This window comes from Bombina bombina, chromosome 1, assembly GCF_027579735.1.
Source record: "Bombina bombina isolate aBomBom1 chromosome 1, aBomBom1.pri, whole genome shotgun sequence".
NCBI classification, from domain to species: Eukaryota; Metazoa; Chordata; class Amphibia; order Anura; family Bombinatoridae; genus Bombina; species Bombina bombina.
The window spans coordinates 8,415,785-8,438,124 of record NC_069499.1 but is presented as its reverse complement, the minus strand read 5'-3'; the positions used below and the strand labels follow the sequence as shown (position 1 = coordinate 8,438,124).

General features: G+C 42.8%; 1 protein-coding gene across 1 annotated transcript in view; it reads left to right on the top strand.

Moving 5' to 3' along the window:
* Positions 1–22,340, top strand: part of TTLL5 (tubulin tyrosine ligase like 5) — a 273,384-nt gene that overhangs the window by 186,192 nt on the left and 64,852 nt on the right. Inside the window, exons 16-17 of the mRNA XM_053697018.1 lie at positions 1,562–1,677; positions 4,677–4,757. Of these exons, the coding sequence (XP_053552993.1) occupies positions 1,562–1,677; positions 4,677–4,757 (197 nt within the window). The remainder of the gene's footprint in view (positions 1–1,561; positions 1,678–4,676; positions 4,758–22,340) is intronic.

The following is a 22,340-nucleotide window of genomic DNA, read 5'->3' as shown; positions in this document are numbered from 1 at the left end:
TTTACTTGCAGGCAACTAAGGAATTCCGACAAACGTCTTCTCTGTTTGTCATTTACTCTGGGCAGAGGAGAGGTCAAAAAGCTTCCGCTACCTCTCTTTCTTTTTGGCTTCGTAGCATAATTCGTTTAGCTTATGAGACTGCTGGACAGCAGCCCCCTGAAAGAATTACAGCTCATTCTACTAGAGCTGTGGCTTCCACTTGGGCCTTCAAGAATGAGGCCTCTGTTGAACAGATTTGCAAGGCTGCAACTTGGTCTTCGCTTCATACTTTTTCCAAATTTTACAAATTTGACACCTTTGCTTCATCGGAGGCTATTTTTGGGAGAAAGGTTCTTCAGGCAGTGGTTCCTTCTGTATAAAGAGTCTGCCTATCCCTCCCGTCATCCGTGTACTTTTGCTTTGGTATTGGTATCCCAGAAGTAATGATGACCCGTGGACTGATCACACTTAACAGAAGAAAACATAATTTATGCTTACCTGATAAATTCCTTTCTTCTGTAGTGTGATCAGTCCACGGCCCGCCCTGTTTTTAAGGCAGGTAAATATTTTTTAATTTATACTCCAGTCACCACTTCACCCTTGGCTTTTCCTTTCTCGTTGGTCCTTGGTCGAATGACTGGGAGTGACGTAGAGGGGAGGAGCTATATGCAGCTCTGCTGGGTGAATCCTCTTGCACTTCCTGTAGGGGAGCAGTTAATATCCCAGAAGTAATGATGACCCGTGGACTGATCACACTACAGAAGAAAGGAATTTATCAGGTAAGCATAAATTATGTTATCCTACACCCCACCAGTGTATCAGCAGTGCTCCTCTATGTGTTTAATATCCTACACCCCCACCAGTGTATCAGCAGTGCCTCTCTATGTGTTTAATATCCTACACCCCCCGCTCACACCAGTGTATCAGCAGTGCCTCTCTATGTGTTTAATATCCTACACCCCCCGCTCACACCAGTGTATCAGCAGTGTATCAATCACTCCCCCCTCTCTTGTTTCCTTACTCTCCCTTTTGATCGTTCTTTCACTCTCTCTCTCTCTCTCTCAATCGCTCTCTCGCTCACTTGTTCCCTAGCTCTACCCCTCAATCATTCTCTCGCTCAACCCCTCGCTCATTACCTTGCTCTCCCCAATCACTGATTCCCTCGCTTGTTCCTTTACTCTCCACCTCGCTCGTGACCTCACTCTTACTCGCTCAACCCTTCACTCTTTCATTCCCTCAATTCCTTTAATTCACTCTCACTCGATCATTCCCTCACTCTAATTTACTCTGTTGCTCATTCCTTCACTCTTTCATTCCTTTAATTCACTCTCACTCGCTCATTCCCTCACTCTTTCATTCACTCTCACTCGCACATTCCCTCACTCTCATTTACTCTGTTGCTCATTCTTTCATTCACTCACTTTCTCATTCCCTTACATTCTTTCATTCACTCACTTGTTCATTCCCTCACTCTTAGTCACATACATCCTCATTCACTCACTCTCTCATTCCCTCACTCTTTCTGTAATTCTCTCTTATATTAATTACCACACTCACTTTTTTTCGTTTTGTTGTGTATCAGTGAGTGCGACTTGGAGGAGATCCTCACCGTTTACACTCAGAAGAATAAATCAGCAAGTGTATTTTTGGGGACACAGAACAGTGCAAGCCTTAGAGCGACAAAAGAGAGGCAAGGAGGTGAGTGTGACCATTGCCCAAACTGGCTACACCCCTGGTTCAGTGCATCTACTCTGTATCTACAATATGATACCCAAAGTATTACCATGACTTCTCTCCATAACAGCAAGATTTTCCCGACTCTTTTAACCAAGCACATAAATCAGTGCCGCTAGCATTTAGCCAGTTACCAGACTCTTGTAACCAAGCACATAAATTAGTGCCGCTAGCATTTAGCCAGTTACCCGATTCTTGTAACTAAGCACATAAATCAGTGCCGCTAGCATTTAGCCAGTTACCCGATTCTTGTAACTAAGCACATAAATCAGTGCCCGCAAGCATTTAGCCTGTTACCCGACTCTTGTAACTAAGCACATAAATCAGTGCCGCTAGCATTTAGCCAGTTACCCGACTCTTGTAACTAAGCACATAAATCAGTGCCTCTAGCATTTAGCCAGTTACCCGGCTCTTGTAACCTAGCACATAAATCAGTGCCGCTAGCATTTAGCCAGTTACCCGATTCTTGTAACTAAGCACATAAATCAGTGCCGCTAGCATTTAGCCAGTTACCCGACTCTTGTAACTAAGCACATAAATCAGTGCCTCTAGCATTTAGCCAGTTACCCGACTCTTGTAACTAAGCTTATAAATCAGTGCCGCTAGCATTTAGCCAGTTACCCGACTCTTGTAACCTAGCACATAAATCAGTGCCACTAGCATTTAGCCAGTTACCCGACTCTTGTAACCTAGCACATAAATCAGTGCCACTAGCATTTAGCCAGTTACCCGACTCTTGTAACAAAGCACATAAATCAGTGCCTCTAGCATTTAGCCAGTTACCCGGCTCTTGTAACCTAGCACATAAATCAGTGCCTCTAGCATTTAGTCAGTTACCCGACTCTTGTAACTAAGCACATAAATCAGTGCCTCTAGCATTTAGCCAGTTACCCGGCTCTTGTAACTAAGCTTATAAATCAGTGCCGCTAGCATTTAGCCAGTTACCCGGCTCTTGTAACTAAGCACATAAATCAGTGCCACTAGCATTTAGCCAGTTTACCCGACTCTTGTAACTAAGCACATAAATCAGTGCTGCTAGCATTTAGCCAGTTACCCGATTCTTGTAACTAAGCACATAAATCAGTGCCGCTAGCATTTAGCCAGTTACCCGACTCTTGTAACTAAGCACATAAATCAGTGCCGCTAGCATTTAGCCAGTTACCCGACTCTTGTAACTAAGCACATAAATCAGTGCCGCTAGCATTTAGCCAGTTACCCGGCTCTTGTAACCTAGCACATAAATCAGTGCCACTAGCATTTAGCCAGTTACCCGACTCTTGTAACTAAGCACATAAATCAGTGCCGCTAGCATTTAGCCAGTTACCCGGCTCTTGTAACCTAGCACATAAATCAGTGCCGCTAGCATTTAGCCAGTTACCCGACTCTTGTAACTAAGCTTATAAATCAGTGCCTGCTAGCATTTAGACAGTTACCCAACTCTTGTAACCAAGCACATAAATCAGTGCCCGCAAGCATTTAGCCAGTTACCCGACTCTTGTAACTAAGCACATATATCAGTGCCCGCAAGCATTTAGCCTGTTACCCGACTCTTGTAACCAAGCACATAAATCAGTGCCCGCAAGCATTTAGACAGTTACTCAACTCTTGTAACTAAGCACATAAATCAGTGCCGCTAGCATTTAGCCAGTTACCCGACTCTTGTAACCAAGCACATAAATCAGTGCCGCTAGCATTTAGCCAGTTACCCGGCTCTTGTAACTAAGCACATAAATCAGTGCCGCTAGCATTTAGCCAGTTACCCGACTCTTGTAACTAAGCACATAAATCAGTGCCGCTAGCATTTAGCCAGTTACCCGACTCTTGTAACCAAGCACATAAATCAGTGCCGCTAGCATTTAGCCAGTTACCCGACTTGTAAACAAGCACATAAATGAGTGCTGCTAGCATTTAGCCAGTTACCCAACTCTTGTAACCAAGCACATAAATCTGTGTTACCCAGGTACCCTCAGCCATCCTATTGGGACCCCCTATATGTGAGTCTTTTCATATTCCCATAAATTAAGAGAGAAGTGCTCAACCTGGTAACGAACAATAGCATAATAGCTTGTTCTATGGCTAGTTACCACCCAAGAAGCAGCCTTGTTTTGCTCAACATGTGCCTTTCACAGAGAAGAACTTTCCTGTAGCATATCAGTCTGATCCTGACTTCACAGTAAAGTCCCGAAATACCAGGCAATCCCTCTCTGAACAAGGGAAAACGGCAAAACCACAGACGTACGTTTCGGCCTAGTGTGGGCCTCGTCAGTGAGGTGTAGCCATATCCCTCTAGGCACACTGAGCAACGGGTCTACGTCTGGATTTCCACATCACACTTAGGGAGACTTACCTAAGGGTCATAATATGCATATATAAAAAGAGAGAAGCGCTCAACCTGGGAACGAACAATCGCATTATAGCTTGTTCTATGGCTAGTTACCACCCAAGAAGCAGCCTCTGGTCTAAAAGAGGCTGCTCCTTGGTGGTAAATCGCCATAGAACTAGCTGATGAGCTGTTGTTCGTTCCTGGTAGAGCGCTTCTCTCTTCATATGCAAATTAATGACCCTAGGGAGGTCTCTCTATGTGTGATGGGGGGGGAACCAGACGTGGACTCCTTGCCCAGTGTGCTTAGAAGAATGTGGCTGCTCCTCACTAACGAGGCCCATAGAAGGCCGAAACGACCGTCTGGGGTTCTCATGTTCCTTGACAAGAGGAGAATTGCCAGGTATTTCGGGGCTGGACTGACCTTACTTGGCGGGATCAGACTAATATACTACTGTAAAGTTTTCCTCTGTGAAAAGCACACTGGTCTAAAAGAGGCTGCTCCTGGCTGGTAAATCACCATAGAACTAGCTGATGAGCGCTTCTCTCTTCATCTATTCATATTCCCAGCATGCACCAGCTGTGCCCTGGCTTGCAGTGCTTATTCTCTGTATTATTGTCTTTTTTACCGTCACATTTTCAGGTGCTAGAGATTGCAAAACGCAGATGGACGGCGTGGCTTTGTGCTCAGATGCTCAGCAGCGGTTGGTTGGACAAGCACACGGTGGGTATCTGTGTCTTTCTCCCATTCAGACAAACAGGACCCCCCCCCCCCAATGTGTGTCTCTATATCTCACATTACTTCCTCACAACTAACTTCCTGTATTTTCTTATCTCTCCTTTGATGGGTTTTATTGGTCCTTTTTTGTCACATTAACATACTCACAAGTCTGTCAAGACTACAGGGGAAATATTGCTATGAGGTTAGGATGTCATTTAAGGTTCATTAAGAGTTGCATTATTGGACTAGTTGCACTGGGGCAGTTGTAAAACATTGTCTGGGTGTAGAGACTAAAGCTGCACAGAGTAAGGAGGAGACAGCCATATCTTGTAGCCTACAAGACTAATGCAGCAGAGGTCAGAGCAATAAGGCAGATCTCCTGGTGATATATAGTCTGACTCTGAGTAATGGATCAGCTAAACCTTAAAGAACTAGAGACCCACTGGTATCTGATAGGAACAGATACTACAGCTGCATTATATTCCTTCTAGTTGGTCACCATCTGGTGTTGCTTCTGGGTCTTTTAGGATTTGTTATTGTTATTTCACAGAACTTGCGTTTATAACCTGGTGTGAGCCACAGGATGATTTAGCAGCTGCCATCAGTGATGATTTCATGTTCTTTATTTCTTTCTAATGACACAGTGAGTCCACGGATCATCTCTAATTACTATTGGGAATATCACTCCTGGCCAGCAGGAGGAGGCAAAGTGCACCACAGCAAACCTGTTAAGTATCACCTCCCTTCCCTCCAACCCCAGTCATTCTCTTTGTCTATGTTAAAAGCAAGGAGGTGGTAAAGTTTAGGTGTCTGAAAGAAGATTCTTCAATCAAGATTTCTCCTACATTGGTGTATCCGGTCCACGGCTTCATCCTTACTTGTGGGATATTCTCTTCCCCTACAGGAAGTGGCAAAGAGAGCACACAGCAGAGCTGTCCATATAGCTCCCCTCAGGCTCCGCCCCCCCAGTCATTCTCTTTGCCGCTCTGAACAAGTAGCATCTCCACGGGGGTGGTAAAGAGTATGTGGTGTTAGTTGTAGTTTTTTATTTCTTCTATCAAGAGTTTATTTTAAAATAGTACCGGTTTGTACTATTTACTCTACAGCAGAAAGTGATGAAGATTTCTGTTGAGAGGAGTATGATTTTAGCACCAGTAACTAAAATCCATTGCTGTTCCCACGCAGGACTGTTAACCAGAGAACATCAGTTGGGGGGAACAGTTTGCAGGCTTAACTGCTTCAGGTATGATCAGTCATCTTTCTAACAAGACCATGTAATGCTAGAAGACTGTCAGAAATTCCCTCTGGGATTGGTGAGCCATTTTTTTCTAATAGACTCTGTATAAAATGATGGCTTATGCTGGTTGACACTATTGTGGGCTTTAAAATCGATTGCTTTTTAGCATGTTTTTCACTATAAATAAGGTGTTTTTGCAGACTTTAAAACACTTTTGGGGTTTAATTTCGGCCTGGCACTTATTTGGACACCTAAATCTAGTCAGAAAGGCCCCTCCACTCTAGAATGAAGAGGGAGGAGGCCTAATTTTTAGGCCTAAATTGTGCAGTTGTTTTTGCCTAGGCAATCCATGCAGCTTCATGTGGGGAGTCAAGAGGCATCATAAAAGACTCCAGGGAGGCTTATTTCCTGCTAAAATAATCCCTAATGAAGGTAAAAGGCTACAGTGAAAGCTGTTTCTAGTACTGTAGTGTGTTAACTGGTTAATAACTGTTATTAACTCCGGTTTGGGCATTAAGGGGTTAATTGATCTGAAAATTTGTGTGCAATCTTTTCAAAGCATTAAGACTCTGTGGTGAAAATTTCATTAAAATCGGATGTTTATTTCATGGTTTTCTTTCATGTAATTAGCAAGAGTCCATGAGCTAGTGACGTATGGGATATACATTCCTACCAGGAGGGGCAAAGTTTCCCAAACCTTAAAATGCCTATAAATACACCCCTCACCACACCCACAATTCAGTTTTACAAACTTTGCCTCCGATGGAGGTGGTGAAGTAAGTTTGTGCTAGATTCTACGTTGATATGCGCTCCGCAGCAAGTTGGAGCCCGGTTTTCCTCTCAGCGTGCAGTGAATGTCAGAGGGATGTGAGGAGAGTATTGCCTATTTGAATGCAGTGATCTCCTTCTAAGGGGTCTATTTCATAAGGTTCTCTGTTATCGGTCGTAGAGATTCATCTCTTACCTCCCTTTTCAGATCGACGATATACTCTTATATATATATATACCATTACCTCTGCTGATTCTCGTTTCAGTACTGGTTTGGCTATCTGCTATATGTAGATGAGTGTCCTGGGGTAAGTAAGTCTTATTTTCTGTGACACTCCTAGCTATGGTTGGGCACTTTGTTTATAAAATTCTAAATATATGTATTCAAACATTTATTTGCCTTGACTCAGAATGTTCAACTTTCCTTATTTTTCAGACAGTCAGTTTCATATTTGGGATAATGCATTTTAATTTAACATTTTTTACCTTAAAATTTGACTTTTTCCCTGTGGGCTGTTAGGCTCGCGGGGGCTGAAAATGCTTCATTTTATTGCGTCATTCTTGGCGCGGACTTTTTTGGCGCAAAAATTCTATTTCCGTTTCCGGCGTCATACGTGTCGCCGGAAGTTGCGTCATTCTTTGACGTTATTTTGCGCCAAAAATGTCGGCGTTCCGGATGTGGCGTCATTTTTGGCGCCAAAAAGCATTTAGGCGCCAAATAATGTGGGCGTCTTATTTGGCGCGAAAAAATATGGGCGTCACTTTTGTCTCCACATTATTTAAGTCTCATTTTTTATTGCTTCTGGTTGCTAGAAGCTTGTTCTTTGGCATTTTTTCCCATTCCTGAAACTGTCATTTAAGGAATTTGATCAATTTTGCTTTATATGTTGTTTTTTTCTTTTACATATTGCAAGATGTTCCACGTTGCAACTGAGTCAGAAGTTACTTCAGGAAAGTCACTGCACAGTGCTGGAGCTACCAAGCTAAGTGTATCTGCTATAAACTTTTGGTATCTTTTTCTCCAGCTGTTATTTGTATTGCATTTCATGTCAAACTTATTAATGCAGATAAAATTTCCTTTAGTACTGTTACATTACCTGTTGCTGTTCCGTCAACATCTAATTTTCAGAGTGTTCCTGATAACATAAGAGATTTTATTTTTTAAATCCATTAAGAAGGCTATGTCTGTTATTTCTCCTTCTAGTATACATAAAAGTCTTTTAAAACTTCTCTTTTTTCAGATGAATTTTTAAATGAACATCATCATTCTGATACTGATAATGGTTCTTCTGGTTCAGAGGTTTCTGTCTCAGAGGTTGATGCTGATAAATCTTTGTATTTGTTCAAGATGGAATTTATTCGTTCTTTACTTAAAGAAGTGTTATTTGCATTAGAAATAGAGGATTCTGGTCCTCTTGATTCTAAATGTAAACGTTTAAATAAGGTTTTTAAATCTCCTGTAGTTATTCCAGAAGTGTTTTATCTCCCTGATGCTATTTCTGAAGTAATTTCCAGGGAATGGAATAATTTGGGTAATTTATTTACTCCTTCTAGACGTTTAAGCATATTATATCCTGTGCCATCTGACAGATTAGAGTTTTTTGAGACAAAAATCCCTAAGGTTATGGGGCTATCTCTACTCCTGCTAATGTACTACTATTCCTACGGCAGATAGTACTTCATTTAAGGATCCTTTAGATAGGAAAATTGAATCCTTTCTAAGAAAAGCTTACTTATGTTCAGGTAATCTTCTTAGACCTGCTATATTTTTAGCGGATGTTGCTGCAGCTTCAACTTTTTGATTAGAAGCTTTAGAGCAACAAGTAACAGATCATAATTTTATAGCATTATTATTATTCTATAACATGCTAATATTTTTATTGGTGATACCATCTTTTGATATCATTAGAGTTGATGTCAGGTATATGTCTCTAGCTATTTTAGCTAGAGAAGCTTTATGGATTAAACTTGGAATGCTGACATGTCTTCTAAGTCATCTTTGCTTTCCCTTTCTTTCCAGGGTAAATAATCATTTTAGTTCCTTTCCTTACAAGGAACAAAAGCCTGATCCTTCATCCTCAGGAGCGGTATCAGTTTGGAAACTATTTCCAGTTTGGAATATATCCAAGCCTTATAGAAACCTATAGCCAGCTCCTAAGTACCTATGAAGGTGCGGCCCTTATTCCAGCTCAGCTGGTATGGGGCAGATTACGTTTTCTTCAAAGAAATTTGGATCAATTCCGTTCTTAATCTCTGGTTTCAGAAACATTGTTTCAGAAAGGTACAGAATTGGCTTCAAGTTAAGGCCTCCTGCTAAGAGATTCTTTTCTTTCCCGTGTCCCAGTTAACACAGCAAAGGCTCAGCATTTCTGTAATGTGTTTCAGATCTAGAGTTGGCTGGAGTATTTATGCCAGTTCCAGTTCTGGAACAGGGGCTGGGGTTTTATTTTATCTCTTCATTTGTACCAAAGAAGGTCAATTCCTTCAGACCAGTTCCGGATCTGTCATTATTGAATCGTTATGTTAGGATACCAACATTCAAGATGGTTACTGTAGGACTATCCTGCCTTTTGTTTAGCAAGGGCATTATATGTCTACAATAGATTTACAGGATGTGTATCTGCATATTCCGATTCATCCAGATCACTTTTAGTGTCTGAGATTCTCTTTTTAGACAAGCATTACCAGTTTTGTGGCTCTACCGTTTGGTCTAGCCTCAGTTCCAAGAATTTTTTTCAAAGGTTCTCGGTGCCCCTTTTTTCTGTAATCAGAGAATAGGGTTTTGGTATTTCCTTATTTGGACGATATCTTGGTACTTGCTCAGTCTTCTCATTTTCGAAGAATCTCATACGAATCGACTTGTGTTGTTTCTTCAATTTCATGGTTGGAGGATCAATTTACCATTCAGTTCATTGATTCCTCAGACAAGGGTAACCTTTTTAGGTTTTTGTACATAAATTCAGTGTCTATGACTCTGTCCTTGTCAGACAAGAGAAGTTTAACATTGATATCAGCTTGTCAAAACCTTCAGTCACAATCATTCCCTTTGGTAGCCTTATGCATGGAAATGTTGGGTCTTAGGACTGCCGCATCAGATGCGATCTCCTTTGCTCGTTTTCACATGCGACCTCTTCAGCTCTGTATGCTGACCCAATGGTGCAGGGATTACTCAAAGATATCTCAATTAATATCTTTAAACCGATTTTACAACACTCTCTGACATGGTGGACAGATCACCATCGTTTAGTTCAGGGGGCTTCTTTGTTCTTCCGACCTGGACTATAATCTCAACAGATGCAAGTCTTACAGGTTGGGGAGCTGTGTGGGGGTATCTGACGGCACAAGGGGTTTGGGAATCTCAGGAGGTGAGATTTCCGATCAATATTTTGGAACTCCGTGCAATTTTCAGAGCTCTTCAGTCTTGGCCTCTTCTCAAGAGAGAGTTGTTCATTTGTTTTCAGATAGACAATGTCACAACTGTGGCATACATCAATCATCAAGGAGGGACTCACAGTCCTCTGGCTATGAAAGAAGTATCTCAAATTTTGGTTTGGGTGGAATCCAGCTCCTGTCTAATCTCTGTGGTTCATATCCCAGGTATGGACAATTGGAAAGCGGATTATCTCAGTCGCCAAACGTTGCATCCGGGCGAATGGTCTCTTCACCCAGAGGTATTTCTTCAGATTGTTCTAATGTGGGAACTTCCAGAAATAGATCTGATGGCTTCTCATCTAAACAAGAAACTTCCCAGGTATCTGTCCAGATCCCGGGATCCTCAGGCGGAGGCAGTGGATGCATTATCACTTCCTTGGAAGTATCATCCTGCCTATATCTTTCCGCCTCTAGTTCTTTTTCCAAGAGTAATCTCCAAGATTCTGAAGGAATGCTCGTTTGTTCTGCTGGTAGCTCCGGCATGGCCTCACAGGTTTTGGTATGCGGATCTTGTCCGGATGGCCTCTTGCCAACCGTGGACTCTTCCGTTAAGACCAGACCTTTTGTCTCAAGGTCCTTTTTTCCATCAGGATCTGAAATCCTTAAATTTAAAGGTATGGAGATTGAACGCTTGATTCTTGGTCAAAGAGGTTTCTCTGACTCTGTGATTAATACTATGTTACAGGCTCGTAAATCTGTATCCAGAGAGATATATTATAGAGTCTGGAAGACTTATATTTCTTGGTGTCTTTCTCATCATTTTTCTTGGCATTCTTTTAGAATACCGAGAATATTACAGTTTCTTCAGGATGGTTTAGATAAGGGTTTGTCCGCAAGTTCCTTGAAAGGTCAAATCTCTGCTCTTTCTGTTCTTTTTCACAGACAGATTGCTATTCTTCCTGATATTCATTGTTTTGTACAATCTTTGGTTCGTATAAAGCCTGTCATTAAGTCAATTTCTCCTCCTTGGAGTTTGAATTTGGTTCTGGGGGCTCTTCAAGCTCCTCCATTTGAACCTATGCATTTCATTGGATATTAAATTACTTTCTTGGAAAGTTTTGTTCCTTTTGGCCATCTCTTCTGCCAGAAGAGTTTCTGAATTATCTGCTCTTTCTTGTGAGTCTCCTTTTCTGATTTTTCATCAGGATAAGGCGGTGTTGCGAACTTCTTTTGAATTTTTACCTAAGTTGTGAATTCCAACAACATTAGTGGAGACATTGTGGTTCCTTCATTATGTCTTAATCCTAAGAATTCTAAGGAGAAATCGTTGCATTCTTTGGATGTTATTAGAGCTTTGAAATATTATGTTGAAGCTACTAAGTCTTTCCGAAAGACTTCAAGTTTATTTGTTATCTTTTCCGGTTTTTGAAAGGCCAGAAAACTTCTGCCATTTCTTTGGCATCTTGGTTGAAATCTTTAATTCATCTTGCCTATGTTGAGTCGGGTAAGACTCCGCCTCATAGGATTACAGCTCATTCTACTAGGTCAGTTTCTACTTCCTGGGCGTTTAGGAATGAAGCTTCGGTTGATCAGATTTGCAAAGCTGCAACTTGGTCCTCTTTGCATACTTTTACCAAATTCTACCATTTTGTTGTATTTTCTTCTTCTGAAGCAGTTTTTGGTAGAAAAGTACTTCAGGCAGCGTTTTCAGTTTGAATCTTCTGCTTATGTTTTTTCATTAAACTTTATTTTGGGTGTGGATTATTTTCAGCAGGAATTGGCTGTCTTTATTTTATCCCTCCCTCTCTAGTGACTCTTGTGTGGAAAGATCCACATCTTGGGTAGTCATTATCCCATACGTCACTAGCTCATGGACTCTTGCTAATTACATGAAAGAAAACATAATTTATGTAAGAACTTACCTGATAAATTCATTTCTTTCATATTAGCAAGAGTCCATGAGGCCCGCCCTTTTTTTGTGGTGGTTATGATTTTTTTGTATAAAGCACAATTATTCCAATTCCTTATTTTATATGCTTTCGCACTTTTTTCTTATCACCCCACTTCTTGGCTATTCGTTAAACTGAATTGTGGGTGTGGTGAGGGGTGTATTTATAGGCATTTTAAGGTTTGGGAAACTTTGCCCCTCCTGGTAGGAATGTATATCCCATACGTCACTAGCTCATGGACTCTTGCTAATATGAAAGAAATGAATTTATCAGGTAAGTTCTTACATAAATTATGTTTTTTTGATGTTTCAGTAAAAAAGTGTGCATTAAGGGGTTAATTGATCTGAAAATTTGTGTGCAATCTTTTCAAAGCATTAAGACTCTGTGGTGAAAATGTAATTAAAATCGTATGTTTATTTCATGGTTTTTTGATATTTCAGTAAAAAAGTGTGCCTTTTTATTATTTAAAGAGACAGTAACGTTTTTGTCAAAAATAATTTTTATTGCATTATAGTTCTGTTTAAGTCTGTTAAACATGTCTGAGTCTTCAGATAGCCTATGTTCTGTATGTCCAAAGGCCAAGGTGGTTCCCCCATTAAATTTATGTGTGAAGTGTGCCATAGCGTCCAAACAGCTTAAGGACAGTACAATCACACTTAAAAATATAGCCCAAGATGATTCTTTAGCTGAAGGTAGTGAAAATAGCTTGCTTTCCTCTCCTTCTGTGTCAACACCAGCTATGCCCGCGCAGGCGATGCCCAGTACATCTAGCGCACCAATTGCGATTACTATGCAACAGTTAGCAGCAGTAATGGATAATTCTATCGCAGCATTTTTATCCAAACTGCCAGCTTTCCTAGGAAGCGTGATTGCTCAGTTTTAAATACAGAAAATGAGCAAGCAGACGCAGAGGATAATTTATCTGTAGTGCCCTCACATCAATCTGACTTGGCGGTGAGGGAGGGCCTGTCTGAGGGAGAACTTTCTGACACAGGAAAAGTTTCTCAGCAGGCAGAGCCTGATACCATAGCATTTAAATTTAAGCTAGAACACCTCCGCGCTCTACTTAAGGAGGTCCTGGCTACTCTTGATGATTGTGACCCTTTGGTGGTCCCAGAAAAATTGTGTAAAATGGATAAATTCTTAGAGGTCCCAGTACACACTGATGCGTTTCCGATACCTAAGAGGGTGGCGGATATAGTGAATAAGGAGTGGGAGAAACCAGGTGTATCTTTTGTTCCCCCTCCTATATTTAAGAAAATGTTCCCCATTGTTGACCCCAGAAGGGACGCGTGGCAGACGGTCCCTAAGGTAGAGGGGGCAGTTTCAAAGCTAGCTAAGCGCACAACTATACCAATAGAAGACAGTGGCGCTTTCAAAGATCCTATGGATAAAAAATTAGAAGGTTTATTTAAGAAAATTTTTGTTCAACAAGGTTTTCTTCTTCAACCAATTTCTTGCATTATTCCTGTAACCACTGCAGCTGCTTTTTGGTTTGAGGAATTAGAAAACTCGCTCCAGAAGGAGACTTCTTAGGATGAAGTCATGGATAGAATTCACGCCCTGAAGTTGGCTAATTCTTTCATTACAGATGCCGCTTTTCAGTTAGCTAAATTAGCGGCGAAAAATTCTGGTTTCGCAATAGTGGCGCGTAGAGCGCTTTGACTAAAATCGTGGTCGGCGGATGTGTCGTCCAAAACAAAATTGTTTAATATTCCTTTCAAGGTAAGACCCTATTCGGGCCAGAGTTGAAAGAAATTATTTCAGATATCACTGGGGGAAAGGGCCATGCCCTTCCACAGGATAGACCTTTCAAAGTTAAAAATAAGTCTAATTTTCGTTCCTTTCGCAATTTCAGGAACGGAACGGCTTCTACCTCTACAGCCACTAGGCAAGAGGGTAACGCACCCCAGCCCAAACCAGCATGGAAACCATTGCAAGGCTGGAACAAGGGTAAACAGGCCAAAAAACCTGCTGCTGCTACCAAGACAGCATGAAGGGGTAGCCCCCGATCCGGGACCGGATCTAGTAGGGGGCAGATTTTCTCTCTTTGCTCAGGCCTGGGCAAGAGATGTTCCGGACCCCTGGGCACTAGAAATTGTCTCTCATGGGGTATCTTCTAGAATTCAAGGACCTTCCTCCAAGGGGAAGGTTCCACTTGTCTCGCTTATCTTTAGACCAGATAGAGAGACAGGTATTCTTACATTGCGTAGAGTACCTTTTAAAAATGGGAGTGATAAACCCAGTTCCAACAGCAGAACAAGGACTGGGATTTTACTCAAACCTGTTTGAAGTTCCCAAAAAGGAAGGAACTTTCAGGCCAATTCTGGATTTAAAGATCCTAGACCAATTACTCAGAGTTCCATCATTACAAATGGAAACCATTCGGATTACCAGTTCGTGGCTCTTCCCTTCGGATTGGCCACTGCTCCGAGAATTTTCACAAAGGTGCTAGGGTCCCTTCTAGCGGTGCTAAGGCCAAGGGGCATTGCAGTAGCACCTTAACTAGACGACTTTTAATACAGGCGTCGTCTTTTCACAAAGCAAGGGCTCATACGGACATTGTTCTTGCCTTTCTAGGGTCTCACGGGTGGAAGGTGAACATAGAAAAAAGTTCTCTGTCCCCGTTCACAAGGGTTCCCTTCCTGGGAACAATAATAGACTCGGTAGAAATGAAAATCTTTCTGACAGAGGTCAGGAAACTAAAACTTTTGAACACTTGTCGAGTTCTTCAATCCATTCCTCAACCCTCCATAACTCAGTGCATGGAGGTAACAGGACTAATGGTTGCGGCAATGGACGTGGTTCCTTTTGCTCAAATTCATTTAAGACCATTGCAACTGTGCATGCTCAAACAATGAAATGGGGATTATGCAGATTTTTCTCCCCAGATTCAGATGGACCAGCAAACCAGAGACTCACTCCTCTGGTGGTTGTCTCAGGATCTCCTGTCTCAGGGAATGAGTTTCCGAAGACCGAAGTGGATCATTGTCACGACCGACGCCAGCCTCTTAGGCTGGGGCGCGGTCTGGAAGTCCCTGAAGGTTCAGGGTCTATGGTCTCGGGAAGAATTTCTTCTCCCGATAAACATTTTGGAATTGAGAGCGATATTCAATGCGCTCCAGGCATGGCCTCAACTAGAGGCCAAATTCATCAGTTTTCAGTCGGACAACTTGACGACTGTTGCGTGCATCAATCATCAGGGGGGAACAAGGAGTTCCCTGGCGATGAGGGAGGTATCCAAGATCATCAAATGGGCAGAGGATCACTCCTGCCATCTATCAGCAATTCACATCCCAGGAGTGGACAACTGGGAAGCGGATTATCTGAGTCTTCAGACTTTCCATCCGGGGGAGTGGGAACTCCACCCGGAGGTTTTTTGCTCAGCTGACCCAGCTATGGGGCATTACAGATCTGGATCTGATGGAGTCACGTCAGAACTTCAAAGCTACACGTTACGGGTCCAGGTCCAGGGATCCCAAGGCGACATTGGTAGATACCTTAGTAGCGCCTTGGTCGTTCAATCTAGCTTATGTCTTTCCACCGTTTCCCCTTCTCCCCCGGCTAGTAGCCAGGATCAAGCAGGAGAAGGCTTCGGTAATTCTAATAGCTCCTGCGTGGCCACTAGGCAAGAGGGTAACGCACCCCAGCCCAAACCAGCATGGAAACCATTGCAAGGCTGGAACAAGGGTAAACAGGCCAAAAAACCTGCTGCTGCTACCAAGACAGCATGAAGGGGTAGCCCCCGATCCGGGACCGGATCTAGTAGGGGGCAGATTTTCTCTCTTTGCTCAGGCCTGGGCAAGAGATGTTCCGGACCCCTGGGCACTAGAAATTGTCTCTCATGGGGTATCTTCTAGAATTCAAGGACCTTCCTCCAAGGGGAAGGTTCCACTTGTCTCGCTTATCTTTAGACCAGATAGAGAGACAGGTATTCTTACATTGCGTAGAGTACCTTTTAAAAATGGGAGTGATAAACCCAGTTCCAACAGCAGAACAAGGACTGGGATTTTACTCAAACCTGTTTGAAGTTCCCAAAAAGGAAGGAACTTTCAGGCCAATTCTGGATTTAAAGATCCTAGACCAATTACTCAGAGTTCCATCATTACAAATGGAAACCATTCGGATTACCAGTTCGTGGCTCTTCCCTTCGGATTGGCCACTGCTCCGAGAATTTTCACAAAGGTGCTAGGGTCCCTTCTAGCGGTGCTAAGGCCAAGGGGCATTGCAGTAGCACCTTAACTAGACGACATTTAATACAATGAAATGGGGATTATGCAGATTTTTCTCCCCAGATTCAGATGGACCAGCAAACCAGAGACTCACTCCTCTGGTGGTTGTCTCAGTATCACCTGTCTCAGGGAATGAGTTTCCGAAGACCGAAGTGGATCATTGTCACGACCGACGCCAGCCTCTTAGGCTGGGGCGCGGTCTGGAAGTCCCTGAAGGTTCAGGGTCTATGGTCTCGGGAAGAATTTCTTCTCCCGATAAACATTTTGGAATTGAGAGCGATATTCAATGCGCTCCAGGCATGGCCTCAACTAGAGGCCAAATTCATCAGTTTTCAGTCGGACAACTTGACGACTGTTGCGTACATCAATCATCAGGGGGGAACAAGGAGTTCCCTGGCGATGAGGGAGGTATCCAAGATCATCAAATGGGCAGAGGATCACTCCTGCCATCTATCAGCAATTCACATCCCAGGAGTGGACAACTGGGAAGCGGATTATCTGAGTCTTCAGACTTTCCATCCGGGGGAGTGGGAACTCCACCCGGAGGTTTTTTGCTCAGCTGACCCAGCTATGGGGCATTACAGATCTGGATCTGATGGCGTCACGTCAGAACTTCAAAGCTACACGTTACGGGTCCAGGTCCAGGGATCCCAAGGTGACATTGGTAGATACCTTAGTAGCGCCTTGGTCGTTCAATCTAGCTTATGTCTTTCCACCGTTTCCCCTTCTCCCCCGGCTAGTAGCCAGGATCAAGCAGGAGAAGGCTTCGGTAATTCTAATAGCTCCTGCGTGGCCACGCAGGACTTGGTATGCAGACCTGGTGAATATGTCACCAGGAAAATTTACCATAAGATATGGCGGAAATATCTTTGCTGGTGCGAATCCAAGGGTTACTCATGGAGTAAGATTAGGATTCCAAGGATACTATCTTTTCTCCAAGAAGGATTGGAGAAAGGTCTGTCAGCTAGTTCTTTTAAGGGACAGATATCTGCTCTGTCTGTTTGGTTACACAAGCGTCTGGCAGCCATGCCAGATATTCAGGGTTTGTACAGGCTTTAGTCAGAATCAAGCCTGTCTACAGACCTGTGGCTCCTCCATGGAGTCTAAATTTAGTTCTTTCAGTTCTTCAAGGGGTTCCGTTTGAACCTCTACATTCCATAGATATTAAGTTACTATATTGGAAAGTTTTGTTTTTTTGTAGCTATTTCTTCTGCGAGAAGAGTTTCTGAATTGTCTGCTTTGCAGTGTAATTCACCCTATCTGGTGTTTCATACAGATAAGGTCGTTTTACGTATCAAACCTGGTTTTCTTCCAAAAGTGGTTTCCAATAAGAATATCAACCAGGAAATAGTTGTTCCTTCTCTGTGTCCTAATCCAGTTTCTAACAAGGAACGTCTGTTACACCATCTTGATGGGGTTCGTGCTTTAAAGTTTTATCTAAAAGCAACTAAAGACTTCAGACAAACATCGTCCTTGTTTGTCGTCTATTCTGGCAAGAGGAGAAGTCAAAAGGCGACTGCGACCTCTCTGTCTTTCTGGCTGAAAAGCATCATCTGGTTGGCTTATGAGACTGCTGGAAGGCAGCCTCCTGAACGAATTACAGCTCACTCTACTAGAGCTGTGGCTTCCACATGGGCTTCCAAGAATGAGGCTTCTGTTGAACAGATTTGTAAGGCAGCGACTTGGTCTTCACTGCATACGTTTGCCAAATTTTACAAATTCATTACTTTTGCTTCTTCGGAGGCTATTTTTGGGAGAAACGTTTTGCAAGCAGTAGTGCCTTCCGTTTAGGTTACCTGACTTGTTCCCTCCCTTCATCCGTGTCCTAAAGCTTTGGTATTGGTTCCCACAAGTAAGGATGAAGCCGTGGACCGGATACACCAATGTAGGAGAAAACAGAATTTATGTTTACCTGATAAATTTCTTTCTCCTACGGTGTATCCGGTCCACGGCCCGCCCTGGCATTTTGGTCATATTTAAATTTATTTTTTGTAAACTACAGTCACTACTGCACCTTGTGGTTCTCCTTTTTCTCCTAACCGTCGGTCGAATGACTGGGGGGACGGAGCCTGAGGGGAGCTATATGGACAGCTCTGCTGTGTGCTCTCTTTGCCACTTCCTGTAGGGGAAGAGAATATCCCACAAGTAAGGATGAAGCCGTGGACCGGATACACCGTAGGAGAAAGAAATTTATCAGGTAAACATAAATTCTGTTTTTATTATTTTGAAGCAGAGCAAGTTTGTTCTGCTCCTTCCTGGGGTTTAACCGTAATCCATGTCAGTCTCTTCAGTAGAGCAGTGGTGGCTTTAAAGCAATTGGGAACTTGTGGGGTATAATCCTCACTGCGCCTCCCAAATAGTTGTTGCTGCCCTATCCTGAAAGCCTGATTAGGATTATTCAGTCTTTCCTAATTTTCCCACGGGTTCATGTTAGGGTGATGACCTCTCTCTGCCCTGCTGCTGAGCAGATTGATCGTCAGGTAGATGCCTAGTTTTATTTTCTTGGAATGGAGAATATGGCACTTTATCAGTTAAGTCTGTTTTTGGGACGTTAGGAATAATAATCCTATTTGGGGTTAATAGGACTTAAGTAGGCAGTGTATGCAGGCACTAGGGACGTAAAATCTTTTGGAGAGGCTCAGATTTAGTTTATTCGTTCCGGTTTAATTCCGGATTTGTGGGACAGAGTCAGTGTGTTTTACTTTGTGAAAAGGCTCCGGCATTGATAGTAATGGCGGCCGGTCACTTTTCTAGTTAGGAACGCCCACGAATAGGAAGGGCGGGTTTTCTGAGGCGGCAATTTAGTGTTGCGTACCTTTTCGGAGCACTTCCTGTTAGTTCCGGTCCGGAGTGGTAGTTTTGCTGCGTCTGCCTTTAGGAAGAGTGTTTATTTTGTAGCCGTTTTGAACAGCTAGATTTGAGTCCGGATCGTAGTGAAAGTTGAATCCGGTTCCCAGGAGGACAGGTAGGCACCTCAGCAAGGAGTGCTGAGGTGAGGAGGCTGTCTGTGGTTTAGAGTGAACTGCTGCTTGGCGGTAGTTAAAGCATATAGGAAAATAATTTTTACTTTTAAATTTTAAAGTGACAGTAACGTTTTTTTGTGTTTATTATTTTTCAAACCTAAATAAATCAGTTGGGTTTATTCTGTTTTAACATTGGGTAAAGATGGATCAAGAGGCCCTGCAAAACGTTACATGTGGCTTGTGTTTTGACTCTAATGTGGAACCCCCAATCCCTTTTTGTTCCTCATGTATTTAAAGAACATTACAGGAATAGACTTTTTGAATCTGAGCCATCATTAGCTAGGGCGGATGCTGTTAAGGGGGGACTGCAGCTTTCTCCTCAAGTGTCCCATACTTTATCGTCTACACATGCAGTGCCCTGCGCTTCCTCTCACACTACAGTTGGAGTTACGTTGCAAGACATTGCTACCCACATATCTTCTGCGGTAACTGATGCGCTGTCTGCCTTTCCCATGCTGCAGGGAAAGCGCAAGAGGAAATCTAAGGAATCAGTGAGTAAGGTTTCTGACACAGTTGTGGCTAGTCCGAATGTTCCTTCCCAGAAGTCTGAGGAGGAAGATACTTCGGTTGCATCTGAGGGTGAAGTCTCAGACAGTGTAATTTCTTCTTCTGATGCTGAAGTTGTATACTTCAGGTTTAAGCTAGAACACCTCTGGTTGTTACTTAAAGAGGTTTTGGCCACCTTGGATGACTCCGACATGACTGTCGTAGTCAACACTAAGAATTCTAGTAAGTTAAACAAATACTTTGACGTTCCTTCCACGGTGGAGGTTTTTCCGGTACCAGACCAGGGTACAGAGATTATTGCTCGGGAATAGGAGAGACCTGGTATAGCTTTTTCTCCATCCCTAATTTTAAAGAAGATGTTTCCAATATCTGACTCTATCACTGAGTCTTGGCAGACAGTCCCCAAGGTGGAAGGGGCAATTTCCACTTTGTCTAAGAGAACCACTATTCCCATAGAGGATAGCTGTTCCTTTAAGGATCCTATGGATAAGAAGTTAGAAGGGTTACTTAAAAAGATGTATGTACATGTCATGAACTCTTCCACCTTAAGAGACTGCAGCCTAAATTAGTTATTCCACCTTAAGAAGTTATCAACACCTACTTGCTGTATAAAGCTCCAATCCTCTTTGCTGGTTTATTGAAGAGTTTTCGTGTGGAACTAATCCCCAGCCTATTCTGTTGTTGCTACTTTGTAACTAATCTCTTTTACTTCACAGTTTTAAGTAACGCTACTCTTTTCTTCTACTTTACTTGTGGGATATAGTCCTCCTGCTAACAGGAAGTGGCAAAGAGCACCACAGCAGAGCTGTCTATATAGCGCCTCCCTTAGCTCCACCCCCCAGTCATTCTCATTGCCTACTCTAAGTACTATGAAGGGTAAAGTGAAAGAGGTGATAAAATATTTGTTTTTAATTTCTTCAAGCAAGAGTTTGTTATTTTAAATGGTACCGGTGATCTTAGCATTTGTAACTAAGATCCATTGCTGTTCCCACAGAGGCTGAGGAGTACAGGAAACTTCAGTGTGAGGAACGTTTTCATGCTATACAGCAGTGAGGTATGTTCAGTCATATTTTTCTGGAGAGACTGTGTATTTCAGAAAGGCTGACATTATACCCAGGAGGGTAAGGGTAAGCAGTAATCCTAGAGCTAAAAGAAGGGCATTACTTAGCTTGCATATGGGGCCAATTACAAATATGGTTGATGCTGAATTGCAAATGTTTGGGAGCAAACGTTTTTTGACTGGGGAGTGCTTTAACGTTTTTGTGGGCAATAACGTTTTGGGCAGCTTTATTAAGGGCACACATGGCTTAACTTTTGGGTCTCAGAACCCACATGGCTAGTTATAACCGCTCTGGTGCGGTTCTGTAAGGCTGTGGAGACATCGAGTGAGATGGGCGGGGCCTATTTTCCCGCCTCAGATGCGCAGTTAGTTTGTTCAGCAAGCTCTAACTCCTGAGGGCCCTGGTGTATGTTTTGGGCCAAATCGAAGCTTTTACCCCACATTTTCGATCCCTGAGGGCAGGTAGGGCCACAGCAGGGCTGTGGCAAGGCGCTGAGAGGGTTTTTTTCCGGATCTGGGCCTATTTTCCATCCGGTTTGCCAATTAAGGGGTTAATTGTTAAAAAAATTTGTTGTGCAATCTTAACTACCTATATTGTGTCTACATACAAAATTTTGAAATATTTGGTGCATGTTTAGGCTGTTTTGCAGAACGTGTATGCTTTTTTTTCTCTTAAAGGCGCAGTACCGTTTTTTAAGATTATTTTTTTCACTAAATAAAGTGTTTTCATGCTTGTTTGTAGTCATTACTAGCCTGTTCAACATGTCTCACATTGAGGAAAGTCAATGTTCAATATGTTTAGAAGCCATTGTGGAACCTCCACTTAGAATGTGTCCCTCATGCACTGAAAGGTCAATAAATTGTAAAGACCATATTTTAGCTTCTAAAAGTATGTCGCAGGATGATTCTCAGTCAGAAGAGAATCAGGTTTTGCCATCTAATTCTCCCCAAGTGTCACAACCGTTAACTCCCGCACAAGCGACGCCAAGTACTTCTAGTGCGTCTAATTCTTTCACCCTGCAAGATATGGCCGCAGTTATGAATACTACCCTCACAGAGGTTTTATCTAAGCTGCCTGGGTTGCAGGGGAAGTGCAGTAGGTCTGGTGTGAGAACAAGCGCTGAGCCCTCTGACGCTTTATTAGCCATATCCGATGTACCCTCACAATGTTCTGAAGTGAGGGATTTGCTGGCTGAGGGAGAGATATGACGGCTTTTAAATTTAAATTAGAACACCTCCGCTTATTGCTCAGGGAGGTTTTAGCGACTCTGGATGATTGTGACCCTATTGTAGTTCCAGAGAAATTATGTAAAATGGACAGATTCCTAGAGGTTCCTGCCTACACTGATGTTTTTCCGGTCCCTAAGAGGATTTTGGAAATTGTTACTAAGGAGTGGGATAGACCAGGTATTCCATTCGTTCCCCCTCCTACTTTTAA